Raw genomic sequence first — 27415 nt, 5'->3', positions numbered from 1 at the left:
TTTCAAATGCTATATAACAATCTCCTAATGTTAAATGACTCTATGTCATTTTTATAAATTCATGAAACACAAACTCGTACGCCATTTATGCATATTTTTTCACTTAATCAAGCGCCATAACTCTGGTTTGACGGACAGATAGCCCGGAAAAAAACGTCCCAGTTGTTCAACTTCACATACTGAATAATATTTCTATTATGTTGCATGACCCTAGGTCAAATGCGTTTTAAACGTGCGAAATACCCTTCATTACCCCTTTAAATGCTACACTGAGTAATTCAAAGACCGTACCTCTGGCCCGGCTGAATGGAATCTCTAACAAAACCCTAGGTGTACAACTTCTGTGCTTAAAAGAATTCCGGTAATGTTTCATAATCTTGTTCAAATACGTTTTGAGATACAAGCGGCCCAGACTTCTAGGTCTGTATGCATATCTTTAAAGAGCAATAACCCTGGACCCCTCCAGGTGCACAACTCCACGTGCCGAATAACGATTCTGTGAGGTTTTATCACTCTAAGTCAGATGCTTACGGAATAAGTGACATCAAAGAAAATGTACACTTACCTATTGTTCCTATAGCCACACTTGTATGCAAATGTAAGCTCAGACAGACGGACGGACAGAAGAGGTCAATGCTAAGTGCCCCCGAAAAAAATGAGGTGCACAAAAATCCATATAATGTGGGTACATTGAATGTGACCGGTGTAACAAACTTACTGATATATGACTTTCGCTAAAGATTCTATAATATTGTGCAGAAGGGCGTAGACCGTTCATGTGCTTTTAGTCCAGTAAAAATACGAAAATTAGGGGAAAAAATTTGCACAGAAATGTTTTTTGGCATGTGTGATCTATAACATATCAGGAATGACATATCAAAAATCTACCAAAATCCAATGATGCAAATACCCTATTTTTGGGGTAAAATGTTGAAAAAATGAAACGAAAGTGCGAATTTTTGGAATTCCATTATACCTTCATATATATTTATCTAAACATGCCAAAATTGTAAAGGATATAAGCAGAGTCTATTACCAGTCACCGAAAGTTATATTTGAAACAATATATATCCAATATGGCTGCCAAATCCAATATGGCCGCCATAACTTAAGGGAATTTCTGGAATTGATTCATAGTATGTTTTATACTGCATCTGAGTGTGTCAAACATTCATATGATAACAGAAAAGTAAACCAACGTTCATTGGACATAACCCCTACAGAATTTTAATCCAATATTACATCATATATCCACTATGACTGCCTTATTTCCAATATGGCCGCTTAAAACAACATGATAACGAACAATTGTAGCATTATCTTTATGAAATGGGTTACAAGTGCCCTTATAGAAACAAAGGTAGCGGGTAGCAAGCCAAGCTGCTACCTAGTCACTTCTCTTTTTGATTGCAAGAATTAGTAGCATGAAAGAAGCAGGGGGTAGCAAGTATCTGCTATGTACCTGCTATCTACTCACTATTAGTAGTGACCCCCACTTTCGGTATCAGGAACCTGCTAGCATAGTTAAAGGTAGCGACAAAGCGATTTTAGTGGCACATTAAGTCTAATATGTCAGCAGCTACCTGCTACCATAGCAATAAAGTAGCACTCAATATGATGTCATTGCGTAGGCCCCCTAACATTTATCATGATATCACAATGTATGTAGGTGGAAATGAAATGTTCAGTGTTTAGTTGCCCTATTCAAATGTATGAAATGTTATCTATTCTGATTTACTCAAGAGGGTGATTTTTTTTTATTTTCACGCACGTAAGAGTCTCTCTGATTGTTTGTTTTTATAAGAATGTCAGAAAGTCAAAAGCATTGTGCATGTTGAATTCAAGATGACGCTGCTATGTTGTTTCATCCAGATATTCCAGGAGCCGATGTATTTTTCAAATCCGTAAAATATACATTTAGTTATTTTTTGCTTCTGAAGTCAATTTTACAAAACAAGAGATGAGGACATATGTTGTTCTAGTTAGGTTGAGTGATTTACATGATAAATAGAAAAACAAAAACTCTCTTTTGATACAAATGTTATCAGGTCTCGGCAGCGCATATCAGCCTCGGCCTTATAACATTTATATCAAATGACAGTTGCCTGTTATTTTTATCATCGATACTTGCCATTTGATATATCAATACAAACTTTTCTATCAATGACAGCTCTATGAAATAAAATCTTGATCTAGTCAATATCAAGTCTCCAAATATACCAATGGTTTATATTTTGTTAATTTTCACTTCTGCTGATTTTGGGTCTGTATTTTGAGCCAGTCTTTGGAACTTCAACATTTATTTAGCTCACCAATATCTCGGTGTGATCAGGTGAGCTTTTGAGACTACATTCGTCCGTAATCTGTCAGCCTGTCATCTGATCATAGGTATAGACGATTTCCTTGTGGACACTCTAGAGGCCATTTTTGCAATCTTCATTGAGTCTTAGGCATGATATCGAGGTCAACCTTTTCAGTTTTGAACACTGTGGGGGTAGTATATTAATTTTTTTTGTGGTCCAATCTTTATGATACTTTACTTTGTTTACCATGGGTGGATTAGATGACATCAACGAAATATTCTACAATAATCTCAAAGGTAGCAGCTCGGCAGCATGAAAAGGTAGCAGGTAGGTAGCGGCTACCAGTATAGCAAGAAAACTAATATGCATACAAACACTACCAATAGAAGCTAAGTAGCAGGAAAAGGTAGCAGCTAGCCGCTACTGTAAAAGCAGGTAACAAGTAGCAGCAAGGTAGCAGGAAAAAGGAGCAGCTAGCCACTACAAGTAGCAGGAAAACTAATTTGCATACAAAACACCGCCAATAGCAGCTAGCGGCTACTGGTAGCAGTGTGGTAACAGCTACTTAACTGCTAGATCTACCTAGCTGCTATTGGTAGCGAGAGGCCAATTATTTCTGTAAAGGTAATAAATAAAATTCACAAAAATTATATTTTAAGAAGTTATCACACTGTATAGCTTTACTTAAATGCTATATGGTATTGTGACAGCTAGTATCTCTACCAATACAATATCAATGCAAATAACCAAACAAGTCCTGATTTCTGAGCTTTTGTTTTTTGTAGATGTAGTGAACTTTAGATTGTGAAGTCCTCTGCATGTGAACTACATTTCAAACCTACTTTTCTGCAACTACATGCTAATGTTTTACACACTTCGTTACCTGGGCCCAGTAGTTTGAAACTTTAACGGGCGATTAAACTAATGGTTGATTAACATTTAGGGTTATATTTCAACATTTTAGAAGACTTAGTAAATAAAAGTTATACATTAAGGAATATGAACAATAAAATGTCCTTAACATAATGTGTTTTCCACATTAACTAATATTTTGGATCAAAAGTTAACCACCGGTTAGTTCAACAGCCCGTTAAATTTTCGAACAACTGGACCCTCATTGGCAAATACAGCAAACAACTTTCATGACAACTATTCCGTCTGTTCGAAGTGCAGAGGATTTACTTGTGAGAAATCGTTTGTACCGGAGTTTAGTGCTGACTAAATCTTTAACAATCTAAAATTATGTAGTGGGAATTCAGTTAAGTTTAATTAGATCACTGTAAGAGGTCACAGGAGAAACAGCCAATCAGAGAGGAGGATCCCAATCAACTGGCCAGGAGGACCAATCATCGACGAGCAGCATCGATTAACTTCAAGACTCCATTGAATCTGCACGTATTCTGTATCACCAACTGGAACTATTCTGTATCACCAACTGAAATCCAAGGCCATCTTGGGTAGTTAGTGACTGCATTGTATTTATATCTGTCTGTTAAACCTCTTCCGCCCCTAAAAGGAGTATCGGACCCGGTAAAGTGATGGCCATTTTCGTTATATTGGTGTTAGAAGTGGGATGAATGCAGCATCCGTGTTGTCTATAGCACACATGGAACTAGGAGAAAAGTTAGATACGTAGTATCTGCATTATTGTACAGAGCACATTGAGCGCTAGAAATAGGGCTGGCTACAGTATTCATTCTTTCTAGGGAATCCAAAGAAAGGGTAAGTAAGGTATCTGATTTATGGCATAAGTCATACGGGTGCTAGACTTGAGGGTTACTAGGTATCCACATTGTCTAAATTGCACGTGACTTAAGCAGAATGGTAGATACAGTATTTGTATTACTGGCCAGATTGCTTTGGATGTTGGAATTAAGGGCTGATACGGTTGCCGTATTTTCTAAACTGTAAGGGACGCTCCAAGAAAGGTTAAGTCAATATCTGCACTAACACATATAGTGCTAAGATTATGAGTGGATAAAGTCTCTTAATGATCTCCAGTACTAATCAACTTGTTTGGATTAAATATGGTGTTATTCCTACCAGGCCTACTAGCATTAGTGGTATCAGCAATATTACTCCCACCATCATCTGATACAGTCATTAAGCTGGTTACCAGTCAATGTACTGCTCCTCTGCGGATACTCCTCACTGATTTCCTCAAGACTAAAGTCTGGACACAGTAGAGAACTACAGCCCCAGAGCTATTTGCCTGCTGTCCCCAAGGTTTCGGACATTTGCCCAGCACAAGAGCACTACTCTCATTCACCTCCACCCACCCACCCATTTTACTACATCTACAAAAATAATAGCTCAGAAATCAGGACTTGTTTGATTATTTCTGAAGAAATAAAGGGTAACATATTTGTAGAATATCTCTGGCGAGTAGGTCGGTAGACTTATTCAGAAATATCTGTTTTGCTGAGAGACAGTGTTTTCTAAATGTTAAATGTTTAGCAGACATCATGGTTACAAACATACAGGAAGTAACTATGTAAGTTAGACATGGAAATCAAATAAAAGAATGCATTCATATCCGCATGCGTACTTTCCTAAGTGTGTATTTCAGGGCCGTAGGAACAGTCGGGGTGGGGTCCCCCCAATAATTTGACTGATTATGATAATTACCATAGCAAATATTTTGACAGCGAGTCAATTTTAGCTGATTTTCATAATGTGTGCGCCCATCCCCCCAATCTGAAAATGCTTTCTATGGTCCTGTAATTGACTTTGAAAGTGATTCCATATGGTTATTCTTCAAGTTAAAGAAATTAATAGGGTTCCAACACTTTTCTTCCAAATCTGATCCACAAATTTAAAACAAAATATTTGCAACACAGTTAAAGGTCTTTAAAATGCACTATAAAATTGTATCAAAGGTATTTCTGTGTATCTTTTTATACATGCAATGTTAAGAAGCCATTGAAAACAATGTACAAGATAAGTCTCAACATTTTTGAGCTTAAAAATTCCAATTTACTCATAGATATAGGCGTATTATTAATATTCCAGAAAATTGCGGTTTTAGATACAGTTTCCGGCTTTTTTGCCCAAAAAATCATATTTTGCATACTTGGATTTTGGTAGATTTTTCACTATAGACTCAGCACATGTTGTAGAATATGAAAATTAACACAAAAACCATTTCTGTGCAAATTTTTTCCGTTATTTGCATTTTTGACACTAGATTTACTGGACTATTTAGGTCTGATTTTATGTGATTTAGACTGGATTTATGTGCTTCACGCTAAATTGATTTACTTTATGCTAGTTTCATGTGCTTCACAATGGATTTATATGCTTCACCCGAGATCTATGTAATACACCCATTGATGCAGGTGCATTACGCTGGATTAATGTTTTTTAGGCTGGATCCGTGTGCTTTAGGCTGGATTCCGGCTGGGAACAACTTTGATCGGGACACGCTGGGCACAATGCCAGGACCGGCACACAGCTGGTTAAAACTTCTTGACGGATGGTTGACTGAGGACAACTTCAGGACCGACACTGCTACCTCGTAATAAATAGTACACTAATTTGACAAGGTCATTTACAAGCATAATCTGTTCCTGTATGAGATTATACAGCTGTGTAAAACGACTGTAAAACAGTTCGAATTATGCAAATGAGATACAGTTGTGAAAATACCATAAAGCTACAGCTGTAGAAATACTACAGGATACTGGTGTTCTTGTAAGTAAAAAGCAATATGAAATATGTTTACAGTATAGCATTTGCAAAATTCAAGAGTAGGATACACACTAGAATCTATGCATCAGATCTTGTTTATAAAACTTCCTTTGTCATGAAAACACATGACAATTTTGTAATTATTTTATTTAAACTATCAGCCTCAAACATAATGTACATATAATTATACATTTGCTTCTATCAACTTTGTAACTTTGAGACATGAACATTTTACAGCTGTAATTTTGAAATATGAATATTTTACATCTGTAACTTTGGGTACTGCATGTTTTATATCTGTAAATTTCAACTGTATTTCTGGTCATTTTCATTTATAGGTTTTTTACACCTTTAATTTCAAACTTCAGTTCATTTACAGACATTTTACAGTGTAAAACAGTTCTCATTTTTCTCGGAAACCATGTCGAAGTACAGTACTCATGGTTTCCTTAAAAAAACGTTACAGCTGTAATTTTGAGACTTATGAACATTTTACAGCTGTAACTTTCAAATGTTTTTACAGCTGTATTTTTGGGAACTGCATATTTAGCATCTGCAAAATTTCAACTGTATTTCTCGTTATTTTCCATTTACAGGACTTTTACAGCTTTAATTTCAAACTGCAATTCATTTACAGACATTTTAACAAGTGTAAAACAGTTCCTTTTTTTGGAAACCATGTCGGAGACTGTATATGACAATGTTTGTGAAGTGCTTCGTAAGTTATGGGGATACTATAATCAAGTTGTAAGTGGGCTTGATCTTGTCTGACCCACGTGTTTTTATTGTAAAGATTTAGCAAAGAAGTATTAAAAAATCATTGCTTTTTGGATCTGGAGTTTTTATCTGTGCGATAGACAATGAAAATGTGAAAATAAAAAAAAAATAGAATCTCTCTAAAGTGACAAATGATAAATTAGTACGAAAACGTTAATAAAACATCCTTTTCTTACTCTTCTTTTCTTTTTATTAAGGCCTATGTTATTCTGAAATTATGAATTAGGTGGGTCGGGTACATGATATTATTTCTGAGAAATTTCGAAGTTATTGTAAAACAAATTTTATTCCAGTGTAACAATACATTAAAACCATGCAGTGCTGAACTCTTACTTTAATTAAAAGACTAAAGTGGGAAAAGTTATCAGTATGTTCGGGTCACAATTTTCGGGGTATGTATTCTATATCATCAAGCATAAATGCGAAAAAGTATAACATACATAGTAAAGTTGAACTATCTGTGTAAATGAGCTGAGAGCTATTTTTCTATTTCCATTTATTACTTTTCTAAAAAAACACATTAAAATTAACCAGGTGTGGGTAAAATATGTCATTTTTGTGCACATGCCTTTACACATTAAAGAAGTCCCAACTATAAGTATGGTGTGCGAGAAGGGCCTGAGCACTTGTACGTAGTGCGCATTTACAGGGAGTGTATTGCTCAAATTAATATATTAAATATATATTTGACTTTATCGTAAGTCCGAAAAGTGCACCAAAAATAGCAGTATTAATTTTGTAATAATATTATTTATTTACAAGCGTAGCCTATCTCTGACAAATGACATCGAGAATTCTAACTAGCCTTTTAGAAAGCTGCATTTTCAAGTACCTGATATTTTCCACTTTGGTTAAAAAGCATTTTTTACAATACATTTTTGTAGATAGTGACTGGCTACAGAAGGAATATCACGGAAATAAAAATACGCTGGACCTACGGAATGCTACAACCTACTAAACTTCAAAGTTTAAATTTTTGCTTTAATAAAAAGTGAAAAATAAACTAGAACTCTATGATAAAAATCAAATAGATCGTTTCGGAAGTGTTAGAGAGTGAGAAAGCAAACATATCCTACGTAGTATTTAGCATGGATGATTTTGCACTGGGGTCATGGGACTCGTCCCGAAAAGGCCGGTCCGTCAGCCGCGAGTTAGTTGAATGAATGGTTACAGACTTCTATCCGCATGGCGCCTAGCAAAGTGGTAGGAGTTGGGAGGTAGTTGGCTAGCACAATAAAGGTGTCTCATAAGCCAATTTGGCTGGCCCTTTCAATAAGGGTGACACTATAATAAAAAATAAAAAGAGACCTTTACCTTTATACAGTAGGGATATGTTTGTTTTACATGTAACATCAAAGCATTAACCCCTCGTGAAAATAGTATGCTTTCGGCGTTCACTGTATATGTATAATTATAATATTATACTTTGACGTTACACTGATAAAAACAAATACCCTTTTGCATATTCATTTATATAAATATAAAAACAAGCAAACAAACAAACAACTATGGGGAAAATGTTTATCTTTTTTATTTTGTTGGGTTTAGAGTAACATCAAAACGATACAATTAACTTTTTCCATTTTTTTTTTTTTTTTTTTTTTTTGGTGGGGAAAACCTCCAGGTGCCCCTCCAAACATTTTTGGGGCTCAGTTGAGTACCTAGATAGAGGCAGAGACCTTCGAAAAGTCAGTTGGTGGCTTCCTTACACCATCCCACGCCGGTGGCAAGGAATTCAAAGTCAGAGACCTTGGCCATCCGGTCATGGAGGCATCTATAGAAGTAATGTTTGAAATATTTACCATTATTCAATTCTCACGCTGATTTTCATTCCTGTGAAGTGAACAATTATGTCTACGTTTTTCTTTTGCAACTATTAAACTTATATATTCAATTAAATCCCGATAATATAAATGATACTGTCAATGATATTTACCGCCTGAAATTACAAATGGTTTGTCGAATACACCATACTTTTAATTACAAAAATTTACACACCACGAGGGTCGGAAAGCACGAAATTTACGTTCTTGAATGTATATATGAAACGTCATGCTTGAAATGTAAATAAGGGAATAAAAATAATTTTTAAATGTTCGTGGAAAAGATCGAACTGTGATTGTCGATGTTTCCGGTACAGAATATATATGAACGTATATATACGAGCCGTTTCATCTTATGGGACTTACAGGAACATTGTAAGCGATTGTTTATTTATTTTATTTATGTTCTAGTAACCTTTGACACTGATTTCGAGGACAAGCCGTATTTGTGACACATACATGTCTATTGTTGGGCTGTAAAAAGATAGATCCAAAATTTAAACTAAAAGCTATATTGCATAACTTCTTCGTCATTTCTGTGCATAGAATTCGGTTGCTATTTCGTTAGAATATCAGAAAATTACTGGAAATAAAACATATCTTTGAAAAAGTCCCGATCTTTCATCATTTGTTTGGTTGGCGTATGTTTACAAATTTCATGTTAGTAGGCCGTCATGTCCAAGAAGCCGTGTAAAGTGATAATTTTAATGACACATTGGTTTTATTTTGTAATTGTGAGTGATCGTTACGTGATCAGAAAGATCGGACAGTGGAATGTTATAAAAAAGTAATACTTTATTTAGATTAAAAAGTGAATCACACTATACAATAAGGAATTCTAAGGTAAAATACTCCTTTTACTTCGTTCACTGAAGAAAACATGGCCGACATATTTTTGTAAAATATTGGTGCACGTATGATTTGTGTAACCCAGTTTAACGACGTTTTCTTAGAAAACTAACGCTCAGCTCATTTACACTGACATATCCTTGATTGATGAATATATATATTGCATAGATATAAGAGACTTACGGTACCAAATACTTACCCCGAAAATTCCTGTGCATTTTCCTCTTGTGCACTGTTGGAATATGTTTTTGAGTGTCATTGATACTTTATAATTTACTCGGAGATACATTTTTTATTATTATTAGTTTCTCTTTGAACCCGAGCATTTCTCGCGTTGTTACGACAATCTCAGTTTTACATAGGAATTTTGCACTGTCAAAATAGCATAGTCCTTAAGTCTATAGGGTTTAATTTCTTTATATGCGACAGATAAAATAATGTACTAAAAATGCATATTTCTTTTGTTCTTATACATCCCTCTTATTGGACGCATTGGTCGGGAGTTCTAAGAAGATTTCCTACGCTGATGAGAGTCCCGGGTTCATTCCTAGCTAGCTTTACTCCCATGGCGGTGTATCCTTGGGTAAGGCACTTTAAATAATATCTTAAATTAGAACTGCTTCTTCTGCTTCTTATCTGTTCTTGATAAAATAGGGTCACTCAAAGCTCTACAGAGCATATGTACTGTAGGCTGATCACTACCAAATAGAATGTAAGCCTCCGCAGGTCTCAAGTAGTCCAAATATAAATAGTACTAATCTTTTTTTCCTTTCTTAGTACAACGTGCTTACTTTTAGCCTACCGCGTTTCAGTATGTATCTCTTTGCATTCTATTTAAATCGGCATGTTCCTATCGCATGCTAGGGAAAAAAGGCGGCGTAAGAATTTAATGTCTCGTAAAGAAAATTTGAAAGAAGCGAAAAATAGTAAATTCAGCGGCTTGTATTTAACGAACTGTAGTTTACTTATATAAAAGTTAACATCCCCTTTTCTTCTTGTTTTTCTAAAGTATCGATCTAGTTCTTTATGGGAATATAAGACTCTTAAAATCTGATATGCTAGAAAATGTCAAAAAAAACGTTATGAAGTAAGTGAATTTTATATGAAATAAAGAACAGCTGGATTTAGTGGTGTTCAACCTGTACCTTTTATTTATCGTAATTCTCCGTACAAAATTAAACGGCACAGTACGGAATATAGGAACGATCCAAAATGGCAGCCTCCACGGCCGCATATGAAAATTGGTTAACAGAAAAGCTGCTGTCGTTGAACCCTGACACTGATACAGATGTTTTTGTGTCATACATCACAGGAATTTTGGATGAAGATGCTCCTGAAGATGAAAAGAAAGAATCAGTAATCGAGTTGATCGGACAAGTCGTGGTAAATAATTTTCACAGACACTTGGGGGTCAGAACCTGTCCCCACTCCCAAGCCGCCCCTGCCAACCTTCAACCAATATATTTTCGCTTTTTAAATCAAACTGAGCACATGTCTCGATCATACAACAACTTGTTACCATTTCAATATGTTTAAAAAATCTCCCATATGCTATCAATGCTCAGAAAAACTAGAGTGGGCAGACCAATGCTCGGCGTAAAAACTACATATTTTAAATTTAAAAACTGATTTTTATATTAACTTACCGTACTTTTTTATCGTCAGTTTGTAGAACAATCTTTGAGTATTCAACCATATTGTTTACATATTTCTAGTCACACCGTGACGTAATAGGCGGGAGCTAAAAATAGTACCAGTAAAACCTATGCGGTTCATACGGAAGTATACCAACGCTCGGCGTACGGCATATTAATCTGCAGGTTGTAATTTTGAACTATTTATGTATTAAAGTAAAGTATAAGACATATTTAACACAAGACATAGGTTGTATTGATTAACTGATTTTCTAAAGTACATAAACAGTTACGTAAATTACCCCTCTCTCTATTCTGCATCTATAAATTGAATAAATACAGTATATACAACAATTATCTTAAGGAATTCATTTGAAGATAATTTATCACAATTCTGTGAGTCTAACTTGAAGAAATCAATAAATTATGATATCTGATGATTTATTTCCATTATTTTTGGAAATCTTTTCAAAAGTGTCATTAGTCCACATAGTATATCAATTACTTCGATAGCATAAGCTACAGAAAAGTGAAGTACAATGGGTCCGTATAAAATGCCATGATAAGGGTTTATAGTTTATTTAAGTATAAAGAAATAGAATAATTAAGAATAAAAATGCTTTTATTCTCCATAATTCGGCCTGCAAGCTACTTTTTTAATACCAATTTTACCAGAAAATCTGTTTTAATGAGAGTAGAACACAAAACTGAACGGCTTTTAGCCTTGCATCGTCTGCTCTACTGTGACCACGTGACCATACCGGAAATGAACCGCACTGGGATAAAATTACGCGTGATGTAAACAAACGAAAGGGGACTCATAAGAGCTGATATTTTATATATATATTAAGAAATTCCCAGAGAAACGTGATATACGCCGAGCGTTGGTATGCGCCGAGCATTGGTCTGCCCACTCTAAAGACAACTTACTCCGAGCGTTTTCAACACAAACTAGCTTGTCCAAGGAATAGGAGAATAGATCCCAGCTTGATGTCAAGTTTACTACACAGAGCCGGGACACAGACAATATCGTTAGTGGTTAAAATAAAAATACTCGCCCATGACGTCAACTGCCGCGGTGGCCGAGAGAGTACAGACGCTGGTTCTGTGAGCATAATTTTGGGCAGGGCCGCGGGTTCGCTCCGCGCTATGGGCGATTTTTTTTTTTTTCCTTTTTTAGGTATTTTTTTATATCTTGAGAATATATTGTTTAAAAAGAAAATGAAAATATTATATTAGAAAAAGAAAAAAGAATGCCCGAAGTACGGAGCGAACCCGTGGCCCTTCCCAAAGAAAGTTCTTTCAAATCCAGCGTCTGTACTATCTCGACCATCGCGGCTGTTGACTTTCTAAGCAAGTATTTTTATTTTAACTGCTAACAATATCGTCTGTGTCACGGCTCTGCGTAGTAAATTTGACTGCGCAACATCAAGCTGGGATCTATTCTCTTATTCCTTGGACAAGAAAATCGTGTTTACATTGCGAAGTAAGTTGTCTTTAGTTTTTTGAGCATTGACAGAGTATGGGAATTGTTCAAACATGTTGAAATGGTAACAGAAGTCGTTGGATGATCAAGACATGTGCTCAGTTTGTTTTAAAAAACAAAAATGTATTGACTGAAGGTTTTCAGGGGCGGCATGGGAGGGGGAGGGGTGCTGACCCCCAAGTGTCTGTGATAATTTTGTAGTTTGTCTAAAATTATTTCCCCATCCGTGTAATAAATAAATGACGGTGTTGTTGTTAAAAATCCTGTTCAAAGGCCAACCTCCAATGTTTGGAGACAGCAAACTTATCCATACAGAATTGGTACTCTAGCCAAAGTATGTTGGAAGTGGCTATTCCTACGGTCCCGGCCATTTTTGGCTATTCAAAACACTCTGCGTCTGTGGTCCATCCGTCCGTCATTCAGTCCGTCAGTCCGTTAACAATTTCTTGTTATCGCATCTTCTCAGAAACTACTCGGGGGATTTTGACCAAACTTTGTTAGAATGATGTATTGGTACCCTAGTTGTGTCCATCTGAAAATCAGACTGGTTCAACAATTTGTGAGTGAGTTATGGTCCTTTGTTTATTTCTATAATTTACATGTACAGCTTATCATTGATGTAAACATTGCAATTCATTTGTGTCTTAGGAGGAGAACCACCAGTGTGTTTGTGATGAATTATTCAAGAAATGGGAGGAAATCCATGGTTCTGCATCACAGTCTTCCGGCAGGGGAGATGCAGGTAGGCATTTTAATCTATGGGTCAGCCTTTCAGTAATTTGGCAGGAGAGATACAGGTAGGCAGTTTAATCCATGGTTCAGTCTTTCAGTTACCTGACCGGGGAAATGCAGGTAGGCAGTGTTATTTATGGTTCAGTCTTTTATTTGTCTGGCAGGCAATTCAGGTAGGCAGTTTAATCCATGGTTCAGTCTTTCAGTAAACTGACAGGGGAGATGCAGGTAGGCAGTTTAATCCATGGTTCAGTCTTTCAGTAAACTGACAGGGGAGATGCAGGTAGGCAGTTTAATCTATGGCTCAGTCTTTCAGTTACCTGACAGAGAGATGCAGTTAGGTGCTTTCATCTATGGTTCAGTCTTTCAGTTACCTGGTAACCTGACAGGACAGATGCAAGCAGGTGGTTTAATCTATGATTTAGTCTTTCAGTTGTCTGGCAGGGGAGTTGAAGGTTGGCAGTTTAATCTATGGCTCAGTCTTTCAGTTGTCTGTCAGAGGAGATGCAGGTAGGCAGTTTAATCAATCTATGATTCAGTCTGTCAGTTGTCTGGCAGGGGAAATGCAGGTAGGCAGTTTAATGTATGGTTAAGACTTTCAGTTGTCTGGCAGGGGAGATGCAGGTAGACAGTTTAATCTATGGTTCAGACTTTCAGTTGTCTGGCAGGGGAGATGCAGGTAGACAGTTTAATCTATGGTTCAGACTTTCAGTTGTCTGGCAGGGGAGATGCAGGTAGACAGTTTAATCTATGGTTCAGACTTTCAGTTGTCTGGCAGGGGAGATGCAGGTAGGCAGTTTAATGTATGGTTCAGACTTTCAGTTGTCTGGCAGGGGAGATGCAGGTAGGCAGTTTAATCCATGGTTAAGCATCACAATCGTCTGGCAGGGGAGATGCGGGTAGGCAGTTTAATTTATGTTTCATTCTTTCTTTGTTTTGTGATTACTTTATTGGTTTTTAACTCGACTATTTGAAGAATAGTCCAAGCTATTCTACTCACTCTGGCGTCAACATCACAGCGTAAGTTTTAGATGCAAGAACTTACAGCTATAATTTACAGTTTTGAAAGTTTTTTTTTTTTTTTCATTTTTTATGTCAATAATCACTTGGTCAAGTCCCATAACTCTGACTTATATTGTAGCCAAAATAATGCCGTATTTTGCACTTGTTTAAGTTAGTTAAAGTTTTGCATGCAAGTTACTATCTCCAAAACTAATGCAGATATTGAATTTAAATTTCACGTGTGCCTTTAGGGTTATAAATCTACATGATAGCATCAAATGCAATAAAGCTTACTAGCATTTTGGCCAAATTGTGCCGTCTTTTGGACTTAAAAAAGTTTTGTATGCAAACACATATAGCTATTATTTAAAGACATTTAGTTTTGAAACTTATTTTTTCTTTTTCTATATCAGTAAAAATCCTCACAGTATCAGGTCCCATAACTCTGACACATAATTTGGGCAAATTATGCCTCCTTTTGGACTAAGGAAATCCTGGATAAAGTTTTGCTTACAAGTTGCTATCTCAAACACTAGTGCAAATACTGTAGGTTCTGGTAAATAAGCGCATATTCGAATATAAGCGCATGTCAAAAGTAAGCGCATACGGTCTTATCATTATTCAGTGTGGAAAAATAAGCGCATGAGATGCTCTTACCATAATTTTGTCTCGAAAGTAAGCGCATATCCGATTGCTGGTAAACAAACAACAGATGCAGCAAAAAGACGTAATAAACGGTATCATATCGTGATAATTGTTTATCATAAATACAGGTGTTTTTACCTATTGGTGGATGTTAAAAGATTTTAACATCTGTTGTCTGATAAAACGATAATTGTTTAGGGTAATGATTATGCTTTTTGAATAGAAAATGTTTTCAGTAAATGAAAGTAAAAGTTTGAATACCAGAAAAGTTGTTTGCTTGTTTGCGTTGTCATAACAGTTAATCATTCTTTTATAAATCTGTAAAAACAATATGGATAAAATGCTACAATGTTAGTGTTGAACAATGATTGAATGGTCCGAGAGATTGAACATTATATGCAAATTATGTACTATGTTCATTACTGTATGTTTTCATTATGTATAAATACTATATGCAATAAAAGGAAATAGTTGACTTTGCACGTCCATGATCATGTTTTACTTTTGTTTCCTCAACCAAGGTAAGCACTGTCAATGTTCCTATATATAACCGCATATCAAATATAAGAGCATAGTTTTGGCTCAAGTATAAGCGCATATCAAATATAGGCGCATAAAAGAGACACTAAAATTATTATAAGGGCATATATGCTTATTTTCCAGATTTTACAGTATTGAATTGAGGCTTCACAATCATGTTTCTTCGGGATTATAAAACTAGGTCATAGCATCAAGTCCCATAACTCAGACATGTATTTTACAAAATTATGTTCCCTTTTGAACCAAATTTCTGGTTAAAATTGTGCATGCTACTTACTATCTCGAAAACTAATGCAAATACTTGATTGAAACTTAAGATATTTTAATATTTAGTGTAATATTCCTGCTTCTGGGACAGCGATTCAAATTGTCGAGCATTGACTGTCATACGGACAGCTCTTGTTTATTCTAGTAGCAACTTGTCTTAGGTACCAAGCTACTTTAAGCAGCCTGATTTTGTGGCTCCCTTGGATTGCTGCTTGAGACGTGTCCCCTGTAAGTACCAATAGAATTGACAAGTAGCATGCAGTATTCATACAAAGCTTATGCTATGTTGAATATGTTCATCAGTCGTCATACAGGATTACTCTGTAATTACAGGGGAGCTGACTGACCATCTTGCTGTTATACTGGAGAAACAAAAAATTGAGACAGTGAAAACTCGAGAGAAAACAGCAGAAGAAGTTGCAAGGAAGGCAGCTATCCTAGCACAGTATGGTCATGTGTCTAGTGGGGAGGAGTATCCTGTATGTTCATTTGTCTAGTGGGGAGAAGTATTGATTATGGTCATGTGTCGAGTGGGGAGTAGTATCCTGTATGGTCATGTGTCTAGTGGGGAGTAGTATCCTGTATGATAATGTGTCGAGTGGGGAGTAGTATCCTGTGTGGTCATGTGTTGAGTGGGGAGTAGTATCCTGTATGGTCATGTGTCTAGTGGGGAGTAGTATTCTGTATGATAATGTGTCGAGTGGGGAGTAGTATCCTGTATGGTCATGTGTTGAGTGGGGAGTAGTATCCTGTATGATAATGTGTCTAGTGGGGAGTAGTATCCTGTATGGTCATGTGTCGAGTGGGGAGTAGTATCCTGTATGATAATGTGTCGAGTGGGGAGTAGTATCTTGTATGATAATGTGTCGAGTAGGGAGTAGTATCCTGTATGGTCATGTGTCGAGTGGGGAGTAGTATCCTGTATGATAATGTGTCGAGTGGGGAGTAGTATCCTGTATGGTCATGTGTCGAGTGGGGAGTAGTATCCTGTATGGTCATGTGTCGAGTGGGGAGTAGTATCCTGTATGGTCATGTGTCTAGTGGGGAGTAGTATCCTGTATGATAATGTGTCGAGTGGGGAGTAGTATCCTGTATGGTCATGTGTCGAGTGGGGAGTAGTATCCTGTATGATCATGTGTTGAGTGGGGAGTAGTATCCTGTATGGTCATGTGTCGAGTGGGGAGTAGTATCCTGTATGGTCATGTGTCGAGTGGGGAGTAGTATCCTGTATGGTCATATGTCTAGTGGGGAGTAGTATCTTGTAGTCTAGTGGGGAGTGGGAAGTAGTATCCTATAGTCTAGCGGGGAGTGGGGAGTAGTATCCTGTATGATAATGTGTCGAGTGGGGAGTAGTATCCTGTATGGTCATGTGTCGAGTGGGGAGTAGTATCCTGTATGATAATGTGTCGAGTGGGGAGTAGTATCCTGTAATGTATGGTCATGTGTCGAGTGGGGAGTAGTATCCTGTATGGTCATGTGTCGAGTGGGGAGTAGTATCCTGTATGATAATGTGTCGAATGGGGAGTAGTATCCTGTATGATAATGTGTCGAGTGGGGAGTAGTATCCTGTATGATCATGTGTTGAGTGGGGAGTAGTATCCTGTATGGTCATGTGTCGAGTGGGGAGTAGTATCCTGTATGATAATGTGTCGAGTGGGGAGTAGTATCCTGTAATGTATGGTCATGTGTCGAGTGGGGAGTAGTATCCTGTATGGTCATGTGTCGAGTGGAGAGTAGTATCCTGTATGGTCATGTGTCTAGTGGGGAGTAGTATCCTGTATGATAATGTGTCGAGTGGGGAGTAGTATCCTGTATGGTCATGTGTCGAGTGGGGAGTAATATCCTGTATGATCATGTGTTGAGTGGGGAGTAGTATCCTGTATGGTCATGTGTCGAGTGGGGAGTAGTATCCTGTATGGTCATGTGTCGAGTGGGGAGTAGTATCCTGTATGGTCATATGTCTAGTGGGGAGTAGTATCTTGTAGTCTAGTGGGGAGTGGGAAGTAGTATCCTATAGTCTAGCGGGGAGTGGGGAGTAGTATCCTGTATGGTCATGTGTCTAGTGGGGAGTAGTATCCTGTATGGTCATGTGTCTAGTGGGGAGTAGTATCCTGTAGTATAGTGGGGAGTGGGAAGTAGTATCCTATAGTCTAGCGGGGAGTGGGGAGTAGTATCCTGTATGATCATGTGTCTAGTGGGGAGTAGTATCCTGTATGGTCATGTGTCTAGTGGGGAGTAGTATCCTGTAGTCTAGTGGGGAGTGGGAAGTAGTATCCTATAGTCTAGTTGGGAGTGGGGAGTAGAATCTTGTATGGTCATGTGTCGAGTAGGGAGTAGTATCGTGTATGGTCATGTGTCTAGTGGGGAGTACTATCCTGTATGGTCATGTGTCTAGTGGGGAGTAGTATCCTGTTGTCTAGTGGGGAGTGGGAAGTAGTATCATATAGTCTAGCGGGGAGCTGGGAGTAGTATCCTGTATGATCATGTGTCTAGTGGGGATAAATATCCTGTATGGTCATGTGTCTAGTGGGGAGTAGTATCCTGTAGTCTAGTGGGGAGTGGGAAGTAGTATCCTATAGTCTAGTTGGGAGTGGGGAGTAGTATCTTGTATGGTCATGTGTCGAGTAGGGAGTATTATCCTGTATGGTCATGTGTCTAGTGGGGAGTAGTATCCTGTAGTCTAGTGGGGAGTGGGAAGTAGTATCCTACAGTCTAGTGGGGAGTGGGGAGTAGTATCATGTAGTCTAGTGGGGAGTAGTATCCTGTAGTCTAGTGGGGAGTGGGGAGTAGTATCCTATATAGTAGGGAGTAGTATCCTGTAGTCGAGTGGGGAGTGGGGAGTAGTATCATGTAGTCTAGTGGGGAGTGGGGAGTAGTATCCTGTAGTCTAGTGGGGAGTGGGGAGTAGTATCCTGTATAGTAGGGAGTAGTATCCTGTAGTCTAGTGGGGAGTGGTATCCTGTAGTCTAGTGGGGAGTAGTATCCTGTAGTCTAGTGGGGAGTAGTATCCTGTAGTCTAGTGGGGAGTGGGGAGTAGTATCCTGTATGTTCATTTGTCTAGTGGGGAGTAGTATCCTGTATGGTCATGTGTCTAGTGGGGAGGAGTACTGGAGTACTGTATGGTCATGTGTCTGGGGGGTGGGGGTTGGTATCCAATATGGTCATGTGTCTAGTGGGGAGGAGTATTCAAGCAAGGTGCATAAAACTTGTTATGTGAATATAGGGTAATATGTAGATAAAGCATGTACATGACTTATGCTTGTAGGTAAAAGGTCAAGGTCATTTGTTTCTGCCCCAAAGCTTTAAATTGCATTGAAGACTTTTCATTTTACTACACAGAAGTTTTTCCCTTGATAAGACTATTTGTCATGCAGATGACCCATGGTTGTTGATCAATTTAAGGTCAGGTGTAAAAAAAAATTCTGCTCCATATATTTGCATTGGTGGATTATCTTAATACTGCACATAATTGTAGATCTCCATGATGAGACAATATGTTGTGTACATAATTTTTGCTTGTTAGTCAAGGTCGCTATTGAAATTTAAGTAGAAATAGTTTTTGTTTATTAGCTCCTTAATGCTTCTTAACACTGGTGCCAACAACCACTGGGACAGACACTAACAAAGTTAGGTCAGACATTTATCCTTCCCCATAGTTAGGCATTGATCTCTCCGGTACAGTTAGTCATTGATAATTCCACTATAATAGTTAGGCATTGATCTCTGCAGTACAGTTAGGCATTGATCTCTCCTGTACAGTTAGTCATTGATAATTCCACTATAGTTAGGCATTGATCTCTGCAGGACAGTTAGGCATAGATCTCTCCGGTACAGTTAGTCATTGATAATTCCACTATAGTTAGGCATTGATCTCTCCGGTACAGTTAGTCATTGCTAATTCCACTATAGTTAGGCATTGATCTTTCCAGTACAGTTAGTCATTGATAATTCCACTATAGTTAGGCATTGATGTCTCCAGTACAGTTAGTCATTGATAATTCCACTACAGTTAGGCATTGATATCTCCGGTACAGTTAGTCATTGATAATTCCACTATAGTTAGGCATTGATCTATCCAGTACAGTTAGTCTTTGATAATTCCACTACAGTTAGGCATTGATAATTCCACTATAGTTAGACATTGATCTCTCTGGTACAGTTAGTCATTGATAATCTGCTACATTTAGGCATTGATAATTTCACTATAGTTAGACATTGACCTCTCTGGTACAGTTAGTCATTGATAATTTCACTACAGCAATACATTGATTCTTTCCCTTTAAGGTAGCAGGCATTCTAATTTTGTTCTGAAGTAAGTTAAAGCTGTAGAAATTCTGTGCAAGTCTAAATAGCAGAACATGAAAATTACAAGGCACAACATTGTGAATGTGAAGTATAATCTAGACTGGTACCAAAACATCAGTTTTCCAATCTAGACTGGTTACCAAAACATCAGTTTTCCAATCTAGACTGGTACCAGAATGTCAGTTATTCTGGTCTAGACTGGTACCAAAACATCAGTATTCCAATCTAGACTGGTTACCAAAACATCAGTTTTCCAATCTAGACTGGTACCAGAATGTCAGTTATTCCAGTCTTGACTGGTACCAAAACATCAGTATTTAGCTATAGTAATGATTGTTGTTATTGTAGTTCTTTATTTTATTGTGATAAATAAAATGTACCAGTAGTTTCATTTCCTTAACAACATGTAGTGATGACGAAGATGATGATGATGCAGGAAGAGATAATTCAGGGCAAGACAGTGATTGTATCCTTTCAGTACTGTATTGTTATGCTTCATCAGTTTTATTTGGGTTTCACTATTTGTTTTTCCTCGGTATGGGGTTTATATGAATGTTTTTATACGCCCATTTTGGAAATAAAATGAGCCGTGCCATGGGAAAACCAACATAGTGGCTTTGAGACCAGCATGGATCCAGACCAGCCTGCGCATCCGCGCAGTCTGGTCAGGATCTATGCTGTTCGCTAACAGTTTCTCTAATAGCAATAGGCTTTGACAGCGAACAGCATGCATCCTGACCAGTCTGCGCGGATGCGCAGGCTGGTCTGGATCCATGCTGGTCGCAAAGCCACTATGTTGGTTTTCTTATGGCACGGCTCAAATGATGTATTATGTGAGCCCATGCTGAGCATAACTTTATAACCATAAAAGGTATTTACTCTAAACTAGGCATATAGGTAGATGGCAGTGAGACAATGTGCAGAGAAAATGAACCTGGTCAAAGGTCAAGGACACAGTTTGAGCTAAAACATCAAAACTGTCCATCATATTTTGTGTCCGAAGCATAACTAACCATGCAAGGTATTGACAGTAAACATGGCATTTAGGTAGGTGGTAATGAGACTATGTGTAGAACTCATGAACTGGATCTGTGGGTGAAAGGTTAAGGTCACAAATTGAGCTCAAATGTCAAATCTGTCTGTCATATTTCGTGTCCACAGCATAACTTATTACTGTATAAGTGGTTAAGTTAGCGAGGTGGAAATATTGGCCAATTTTGTGAATTGACAAAATTCGCTGACATTTTCTCCAGCGTAAATATCAGCCAACCCATCATAAAAACATCAGTAGTGAATGAGAGAAAATAACGGTCCGTCTCTGTCTGTACACTATACACATTTTAAAGCTACCTTTTGATTAAATTCCATTCATTTGTTGACAGATACAAAGCCAGCAAAGCTAATTACCGTAAACTGGCATAGGCCACTGCACCCAGGACCTTCAAACTTCACATGCTGATAGTACTTATTGAGTACATGACCCCTACTGACTTTGGGGTCACCAGGTCAAGGTCACAGGGGCCAGTGTTAACTTTTTGCATGAAGGCTTTTTACACGCAAACCACTGCACCCAGGACCTTCAAACTTCACGTGCTTATAATACTTATTGAGTACACGACCCCTACTGACTTTGGGGTCAAAGGTCAAGGTCACCAGGTCAATGGTCAAGTTGCTGCGGGGGCATTGTCACCATTAGTGACAGCTCTTGTTTTTATAAAGAAAAGACAAACACAAATTTTAGTTCTACGTAGCCCATTCTTTTATACATGTATATGAACGTTCACTGGCTGCATATAAGGGATATTCTAACACGATCCGATTCATTTTCCTATTAAACAAAGAAGGCTGGAGACAGTGATTTATTAAACAACAATTCACTGTTCTGACGTCACAACTATTACGTCATAGCGCCAAGCGGCGTAACGGCGTGCTGGAAAAGAACCCGATTGAAAACGGGCAAATATTTAATGCAAGCCGACAAGGTGTACTTTAAAGTCCTTGATAACGTGTTAGAATCGAAATAATATATCTCATTTAGTGATTTGCTCTTGAATAAATCACTGTTTGTCATTCAGATGCGTAGCATTATATCACTCGGGCTACGCCCTCGTGATATAATTCCTTCGCATCTGAACTCCAAGCAGTGATTTATTCAGCGACAAATCACCGATGAGATATATTATTTCTTAAATAATGCTGTAATGCTGCAAAAATGTAATTATTACGCCAGACACATTAGTGATTCTTATGAAAGCTATTTTTACACAGGTTGGAAAAAGGGAATTTGCTAATATTTCCGCACACCAAATGTCTGGAATTCCAGATTCGCTATCTTTGACCCGCGGAAATAACCACTAATATACAGTATCTTTTTAAGGTAATGACTTCAAACTTGGTATGTAGGTAGTTAGTAATGAGATGATGTGCATAGAACACAAACATGATCTGTAGGGTTAAGGTCAAGGGCACAAAGGTCATATTAAGTGACCAGTGTATTAAACCCTGCTTACCCCCCGCCCCTCCTCTGGCACCAATTTTTAGCTCACCTGAGCCAAAGGTTTATGGTGAACTTTTGTGACTGCTCAATGTCTGCCGTCCCTTGTGTGACGTGTCTCATGCATCGGTCAACATTTTCTGAAAAAAGTCTTCTTGCAAACCACTGGACATAATTAGACCAAACTTTACATGAATGATCCTTGGGTGGCCCCCTTTCAAAATTGTTCAAAGAATTGAGTTCCATGCAGAACTCTGGTTGCCATGGCCACCAAAAAGAAAAACTTTAAAAAACCTTCTTGTCCAAAACCGCATGGCATAGAGACTTGATATTTGGCATGTGACATTATCTAATGGTTGTCTATGAAGAGTGTTAAAATTGTGCCCCTGCGGAAAAAAGAGGCCCCGCCCTGGGGGTCACTTGTTATATGAGTTATATAGGAATAAATGCTTAAAAATTTATCAGATCATATTTCCTAGATTGTTGAATTATAATTACTTGGTGACCCCGAAAATCTTCTTTCCTGAAACTGCAAGGCCTAGCTTTTGATATTTAGTATGTTTCATTGCTGTATGTTCCTGTACCAAAATTGTTCAAATTATGCATTATATGGGGTGAAAAGAGGCCCTGCCCTGGGCTCCCAAATTTAACATAGACTTACATAGGGAAAAAAATAAAACTTCTTTTCTGGGAGTTTAAGGCCTAGGCCTTTGATATTTGGTATGTAGCATTGCTTAGTAGATTTCTGTCAAGATTGTTCAAATTATGCCCCTGGGGTGAAAAGAGGCCCCGCCCTGGGGGTCACCTGTTACATGAGTTATATAGGAGTAAATACTTAAAAATTATCAGATCATATTTCCTAGATTGTTTAATTATAACTACTTGATGACCCCAAGTGATTAGGAGTCACTTGACTGTGACCTTGACCTACTGACCTACTTTTTTGTTTTTTTAGCACACCTGAGCACAAAGTGTTCAAGGTGAGGTATTGTGATCATGCTATGTCCGTCGTCCATATGTGCGTTAAGTCGTCTGTCGTCAATAGTTACATTTAAACGACATCTCCAAAACCACTGAATGGTTTTGATAAAACTTGGCCTGATTGTTGCTTGGGTAGTCCTCTACCAAAGTTGTTCATACAGTTCCGCTTGGTTGCTTATATGGGTCGCTAGGGCTAAAAATACAAAAATCTTCAAACCACATCTCCTCATAAACAGACAGTCCGATTTTGAAATAATTTCACACGAATGGTCCTTGTCTGACTTACTTCCAAGATTGTTTGAATTATTTTGATTCATTAAAAAAACATGGCCACTAGAGGGCGTGGTCACTTTTCCCTATATGTTTTTAGTGGAAACTTCAAAAATCTTCTTGTGTGGAGCTGCTAGTCCGATTTTGAAATGATTTTGCAAAAGTGGTTCTTGTGTGACCTTCTACAAAATAGTATTCAAATTTTTCTAATTCATCATCAGAGGGCGTGGTCACTTTTCATCAACAATTTTCTCCTCCAAAACAACTGAATGGATTTTGATGAAACTTTACACAAATGATCTCTAGATAGCCTTCTTTCAAAATTGTACAAATGGTTCCAGTTCATAGGTTATGTAAGGGTTATCAGACTTTAAGTACAGTTCAGCTTACTCAGATATGCCCAATTTCACTATCCAGCATCAAAATAGTCAAGCGCGCTGTCTCCTGTGACAGCTCTTGTGTTTTTTTCTGTTCGACCATTTGTCTGTTTTATGTTAGTGACCAAAGGTAGATGCAGCTTTAACTTTCATAGTAGAAGATATGTTTTCATTAAATCTAGTCTAAAAATATGTTTTCTTTAAAAATCTTAAAAAAGCAAGTATCACAATTTTCCTTTTGATAGTAGACGATTGTCACTGTTGGGAAAGCCTTTTTTATGTTGTCTCAGTGATAACTAAGTCAAGTAGCTAAATAAAAGCAGAGGCATCCATTGCTGAGTGGTTAAAGTTTCTTACTTTAAATCACTGGCAATGAGCGGAGGAACATCTGTGGTCTTCCTCATCCATCAGACTTTGAACTTGGATATGTTCAACATTTAACTTGGCTATGTTCAATGTTTAACTCTTCTATGTTCGATGTGATTAACTTGGCTATGTTCTATGTTTAGCTTGGTTATGTTCAATGTTTAACTCGGCTGTATTCAGTGTATAACTTGTCTGTGTTCAATGTTTAAAGTTGTTGTGTTCAATCCATCAACAATTTTTCTTAACATGTATCCAGTAATGAACTTTAAAAATGTGAATGCTGAATCTGTGAAAAAAAATGAACTTGAAATGAGAGAAAAATCCAAACTGGAGGCAGAGAAGAAAAAAGAAAAGGACAAGCAAGATAGAGAGATGCAAAAACAAAAACAGAAAGAAAGAAAGGAAGGAGAGAAAAAACGAACACAGAAGGGAGAGAGGAGGAGATGACGACAGTGAATCCTAGTTTAGAATTGATGCTTCTCCATTTTCATGAAGTTTTTGAGCAATTTATTTCCACATGTTTTCATTATCAATCTGTAAAAATATAAACAGTGTTATATTTGCAAGACAGACAAAGGTTGTTTAAATTTAAATAGACTTTTGCCATATCTTCAAAATTAGTGATTGAAGGAATAGTAATGTAAATATGTTAAAAACCTACATTGTATCTGCTATAAATGTTACAAATCTTGAACTGTTTCCTTGCATAATATTTGGGGTTTCTTTGTTATTTATTTAATTGAGTGATTAAGCATCTTCGAGTAGGACAGCAACATTTTCATGGTATCAACTTTGTGTATGATGGTTTTTTTCTTCAAACAAATTACCTGCAAAACTTCTTTAAAAAACCGTGATACTTTTTGAAGAATAAGAATGTAAATCTTCAGTGAGATACTTTATCTGTTGAGTACAAGTTTCAGTGAGATACTGTATCTGTTCAGTAAGGTACTGTATCTGTTCAGTGAGATACTGTATCTGTTCAGTGAGATACTGTATCTGTTCAGTGAGATACTTGAGGTACTGTATCTGTTGAGTACAAGTTTTAGTGAGATACTGTATCTGTTCAGAAAGATACTGTAACTGTTGAGTACAAGTTTCAGTGAGATACTGTATCTGTTCAGTGAGGTACTTTATCTGTTCAGTGAGATACTGTATCTGTTCAGTGAGATACTGTATCTGTTCAGAAAGATACTGTAACTGTCGAGTACAAGTTTCAGTGAGATACTGTATCTGTTCAGTGAGGTACTGTATCTGTTCAGTGAGATACTGTATCTGTTCAGTGAGATACTGTAACTGTTGAGTACAAGTTTCAGTGAGATACTGTATCTGTTCAGTGAGATACTGTATCTGTTCAGTGAGATACTTGAGATACTCTATCTGTTGAGTACAAGTTTCACAAGGTAAGTCAATGGGAAAAACAATTTTTATGACGTTATTGCATATAGAATAAAATTATTAGATACTGTGAAATCATTTGATTTCGTTTACATGAAATTTTGTGGTTTGGGTCAAAAAGGCAATTTCGTGGGGATATGAATTTGTGGATTTCAACTTTTGAATATAAATGAATAGGGATTTTACTAGTTTGCTGAGATTAAATTTTGTAGATTCACTCAACCACGAAATCCTTGAAAATTAGTCCCCCACAAATACTTATGATTTCACAGGAATTGATTTAACCCTTTTCATGCTGGACACGATTGGTTATGCCTTTGCAGCCAGTGTAGATCATGATCAGCCTGCACATCCCTGCAGTCTGGTCATGATCTGCACTGTTCGCTATTCAGTCAGTATCTTTTTGGTAAGCATCCCTTTTGACAGTTAATGGTACTGTCGAAATTGAAAAATGGACAAGTCCATTATAGAAATTCAGCAGGGTAAGGGTTAATATCTTGTAGAGCCTGAGTTAAGTTAGTTTGGAAAATATTGAGGTTTTATGTTCTGATTTGATTTAATGAAGTTAATAAATGAATATGTAGTAAAATTGCAAATTCGGAGTGTTTACATTTATGTTTAGCATGCATTGTTAATTAAAGCATTGTTACAATATGTCCTTTTGTATTCCATGCACTATTTTACTATGGGTTGTTAGCTCAGAGCACAAAGTGCTCAAGGTGAGCTATTGTGACGGATCATTGTCCGAGTGGTGTGCATTGTCTGTCAACACTCTAAAGGCCACATTTGTGACCCAGTCTTCATGAAACTTTGTCAGAATGTTTGTTTTGATGATCTCTAGGCTAAGTCTGAAACTGGGTCACGTTGGGTGAAATACTAGTTTTCTATGCCAGATCAAAGGAAAATCTTGTTAACACTATAGGGTCCACAGTTTAAGTTTTAAACTTATGAGAATTGGTCAGAATGTTTATCTTGATGACCTCTAGATCAAGTTCGAATCTGGGTCATATGTGATTAAAGACTAGGTCAAGTGCTCAAATCACATGAAAAGCATGTTAACAATCTTGAGGCCAGATTATGATCCTATCTTCATGAAACTTGGCCAGAACTTGGTCAGAATGTTTGTCTTGATGATCTCTAGGTAAAGTTTGAAACTGGGTCATGTGGGGTCAAAGACTAGGTCAGTAGGCCACTCTGGTGAGTGGTATAGGGCCATCAAGACCCTCTTGTTTTCCAAGGTTGCCATAGCTTGTTTTCCAATTAACTTTGGCTTGTTTTTAGCTCACGTGACAGGGTGAGCTTTTGTGATCGCCCTTCGTACGTCGTCTGTTCACAATTACTTGTGAACATGATAGAGACCACATTTTGCAAGCAATTTTGATCAGACTTGTACAAAACTTGAATTGGCATGATATCTCAGTTCCTTTCGAAAACTGGCCAGATCCCATTATGTGTTCTAGAGTTATTGCCACTTGAAGG

The 27415-nt window shown here is 37.4% G+C and overlaps 1 protein-coding gene across 6 annotated transcripts; it reads left to right on the top strand.

Moving 5' to 3' along the window:
- The first annotated feature begins 10621 nt into the window (after positions 1–10621).
- On the top strand, positions 10622–26590 carry LOC123540186 (coiled-coil domain-containing protein 43-like). 6 transcript variants are annotated; one of them, XR_008367752.1, is made up of 6 exons: positions 10622–10825; positions 13211–13304; positions 16082–16220; positions 20464–20519; positions 24798–25486; positions 25859–26590. XR_008367752.1 is itself a non-coding variant. In XM_045324996.2 (5 exons), the coding sequence occupies exons 1-5, from the start codon at positions 10655–10657 to the stop codon at positions 24986–24988; spliced, it is 651 nt and encodes a 216-aa protein (XP_045180931.2). In that variant the 5' UTR covers positions 10622–10654; the 3' UTR covers positions 24989–26590. The 6 variants fall into 6 exon arrangements, 1 of the variants encoding a protein (XP_045180931.2); XR_008367751.1 differs by having other exon boundaries at positions 25805–26590; XR_008367749.1 differs by having other exon boundaries at positions 25529–26590.
- Positions 26591–27415: the final 825 nt, after the last annotated feature.

The sequence above is a fragment of the Mercenaria mercenaria genome, chromosome 16 (genome assembly GCF_021730395.1).
Source record: "Mercenaria mercenaria strain notata chromosome 16, MADL_Memer_1, whole genome shotgun sequence".
Classification (NCBI taxonomy): domain Eukaryota; kingdom Metazoa; phylum Mollusca; class Bivalvia; order Venerida; family Veneridae; genus Mercenaria; species Mercenaria mercenaria.
This window is presented reverse-complemented; position numbering and strand designations above follow the sequence as displayed.